The following is a 3,611-nucleotide window of genomic DNA, read 5'->3' as shown; positions in this document are numbered from 1 at the left end:
ATGGGGCCCAACACACACACACACTCTCTCTCTCTCTCTAAAACACACACTTCACACTATCAAGAACACATACGCACATTCTCAAGAACACCTCTACCCCAATCTCCACCGTCCATCACTGTTTACCGCCACCACCATCCGCTGCCAACCACCTCTATCTCCTCCACCCTAATCCCACATATTTCCTTGCTTAACCGGATGAACAACCGATTTTCCAGGTTTGTTTCTAGAACTGAAATCGATTTTCCAGGTGTGAATTGATGGAATCTCCACAATATGTTGTATCACCATTGTAGAAATATGTTGTATCACCATTGAAGAACTTATCAATTTACTCTGACCCCAAAAGCCAATTTCTTAATCATTCCCCAAAAGCCCTGAATTCACATAAAAAAATCCGACCTGGTGTTCTTGATAACACATTCATCAAGCTAGAACATTCAAAACATTTGTATATACCACAAACAAGATGTTTATGCCAAAATTACCCTCACTACCAACCTTGAAAAAATCTGTCAATAAATGGAGGTGGAAAAAGTCTTGTTTTCAACGAAAAGGTTTCAATCAATATCCAAACCTCAAATCTGAAACCTGAAGAACGCCACACACCACCGATGATGTATAAATGGTGCATATTCAGGAGTGAGGGTAAAAGAGAGAGAGGGAGAGAGAGAGAGAGAGTGGGCTAGAGGAACCACAGGTCGCCAGAAAAGAAGATTGAGATCAACCACATGTCCTTGGAGAAGACGCCTGATATACACCTCCACACTCCATTACCCCCACCTTCAACCCAGCGCCTAATGTGTTCTTCGAATATTGAGCAGTCAATGATGGCTTTCGAGGTGCATATTGGCAGGGCAAAACAAACTACAAAAAACCTAGAACTCCAGGAACACGAACCCATAAATTAAACTGATTCAAGAAGACGAACACTAAAATCGATTTTAGATCTAAAATCGTTCGCATAACTTTGATTTTGATCCCCTTTATTTTTAAGAAACCCTAGATCGAACATAAACCAGGTTCATCTATGGTAGATCTGGAACATAAATTTTTGATGTTTGATTTCCTTTTCTAATCTGGACTTGTATCTAGTGTTTGTTCGATTTAAGAGAGAGAGAGAGAGAGAGAGAGAGAGAGAGAGGCCAGTTTTATATTTAATAATAATAATAATTTTAAAAAGTGAAAGAAAAATGAAAAATAAATTCATTAAGGGTATAATAGTCTTTTTAGTTTGGACAGGGACCAAAACTACATGTAAACTAGCTCAAAAAGACTACCAATCCAAAAAAGTCGTGGTTTGGACTAAAACCCCCAAAAAATGCATACCATAGGGACCATTTTTGCAATTTTGTCTAAAAATAATTCATCTCATCTTGATTCAAGTTTTGAAAAAACAAAGTTCACAACATCAAAATACCATGAAATGTATCAAAATCCAAACTTTAATCACTTTCTAATCTTCATCTAAAGGAATCCATATCAATTTGTTCTAAAGAAACTTCATCATCATCTTCAATATCAAACAGAAGTTCAATTTTAGCAAAACTTAAACTCAAATAAAAAACAAGAATAACAATAATATTGATAGAATAAAAATAATAATAATAATAATAATAACCTTGAGAAACTTGGGATTCAAACATTGTCGATTCATTGTAGTTTGGTGGCTCATCTTCAACCATATTCTCCAATTCGGTATAACTTAGTTCACCTTCCGGTATTTCATCAACCACCCAAAACTCGGTTTTATCAATGCTTTCATAATCAATTGGGTCATAAGACTTTTTGTGATCCTTGAGCCTAGAAAAAAATATTAGTATACTTTTAAACATAAATAAAGAAAGGGAAAAAAGTTTGAAAGTATAAGTTACCTATTTTGTAGACGCAAGTTATAATGAACATAAACAAGGTCATTAAGCCTTTGATGCTCCAACCGATTCCTTCTTTTAGTGTGGATTCTCTCAAAGACACTCCAATTCCGCTCACACAAGGAAGAAGAAGCTGTTTCGCTTAAAATTCGAATTGCAAATTTTTGCAATTCCGGAGCATCTTTACCATGTAATTTCCACCATTCATCTAATTGAAAAATAACAAAATAATATTATAATCTTTTTACTAAAATTCACTATTAATAAAAAATTTTAAAAATGTACCTGGACGAGTAGCATTACGAGAAGCAAAAGCAAGTGTTCTACCAAAACTACCTTCATGCTCACGAAACAACTTTAGTTGGTCCATAAGAGTTAGACCATTGACAGTACCAACACTACTGTAACGCTCAATCATATCGATAACCCCCGCAACCACCTCTGGTTTCTTACAAAAACTTTCTTGATCATATTGAAAGACCGGATTCAACCAATAAGCCGCAACATGAAGACTCTTACGCAACATCCTATCCCAACGATTTTTAATGATATTAGTGTAAGGATCGTACAACTCTTTTCTTTGTTGCGAAAAAGTTTCTTAATTCCTTTTTTTGCCCTATACATCCCTTCGTATACATAACCTATAAAAAACATCATTAATAATAATAATATGATAATATATTTGTAAACATCATTAAAGAATATAAAAAAAAATTATACCTAAAGCCGACTTCTCATCCGAATCACAAATCCGTAAAAGTCTCAACATTGGAGTCATCACTTTTACTACGATACCACAATTCTTTCGAAAGTTTTCATTCAATATGATAAGCTTAACTTTTTTTTGCTTTTTCAAGTCTAATCACTTTTTTATAATCTGGGGAGGTGACCATAGCTTGCAAATCATGTTTGTGATCACACAAACTCTTCAATGCGATAAATGCAGTACCAAAACAAGTGGCACCCGGACGAATAATCTCAGTCCAACCTGGTCTTTTTCTTAACCAATTTAATGGCCATTTATGGTTATAAACAAAAATTGTAACCCTCGATGCAAGTGTAACCAAATCAGCAACTTGAGGCATCTCTGACATATCCTTCATAATCAACTTCATACAATGAGATGCACAAGGAGACCATACAATAGACGGATATTTCTCACATAACAATCTTCCTGCAGCGTTATAGTTTGCAGCATTATCAGTGACTAAATGAACTACATTCTAACGACCAACAATCTTACTAAATAAGCTGCATAGCACTTAGGCATTACCCTCAATATCCAATGCATCAACTGATTTGATGAAGGAAATCCCTTCTGCACAATACACCATAAAATTGATAAGGGGTCGTTGTCTTGTATCACGCCACCCATCTCCCATAATTGTACAACCATTTTCTGCCCAATAACGTCTATAGAATCAACTATAAGTTGTACAGATTGTTTCACATCTTTCAACGTCACACGCATAGCATGATATGAAGGCCTTGTGTATCCATGACCTATACCAGCGACTTTACTCATTGCTATTTGAAAAGGGGGAGAATTCACAACATTCATAGGTATGCAAGAATCATAAAACCACATAGCAAGAGATAAATCCGTTTCATGCCATCTTTCCTTACTTTGCAATGCTGCTTTAATTGATGGTTGAGATGGATCATGTAAAGAGGTAATTGCATAAACTCGCAAACTTTATTATTGAAGAAAACTATCTCAAAAACTCCAATTTTATTACA

General features: G+C 35.2%; 1 protein-coding gene across 1 annotated transcript; it reads right to left on the bottom strand.

Moving 5' to 3' along the window:
• Window positions 1-1,463: 1,463 nt before the first annotated feature.
• On the bottom strand, window positions 1,464-3,396 carry LOC111891608 (uncharacterized). The gene is made up of 8 exons (XM_023887669.1): window positions 3,145-3,396; window positions 2,762-3,094; window positions 2,592-2,673; window positions 2,494-2,512; window positions 2,157-2,398; window positions 1,875-2,079; window positions 1,645-1,803; window positions 1,464-1,548 (listed from the first exon to the last, which is right to left on the bottom strand). The coding sequence occupies exons 1-8, from the start codon at window positions 3,394-3,396 to the stop codon at window positions 1,464-1,466; spliced, it is 1,377 nt and encodes a 458-aa protein (XP_023743437.1).
• Between the last annotated feature and the right edge of the window lie 215 nt (window positions 3,397-3,611).

Source organism: Lactuca sativa, chromosome 6 (assembly GCF_002870075.4).
Source record: "Lactuca sativa cultivar Salinas chromosome 6, Lsat_Salinas_v11, whole genome shotgun sequence".
Classification (NCBI taxonomy): Eukaryota; Viridiplantae; Streptophyta; class Magnoliopsida; order Asterales; family Asteraceae; genus Lactuca; species Lactuca sativa.
Note: the sequence above shows the minus strand (reverse complement) of the source record. Positions and strands in the feature narration are given on the sequence as shown.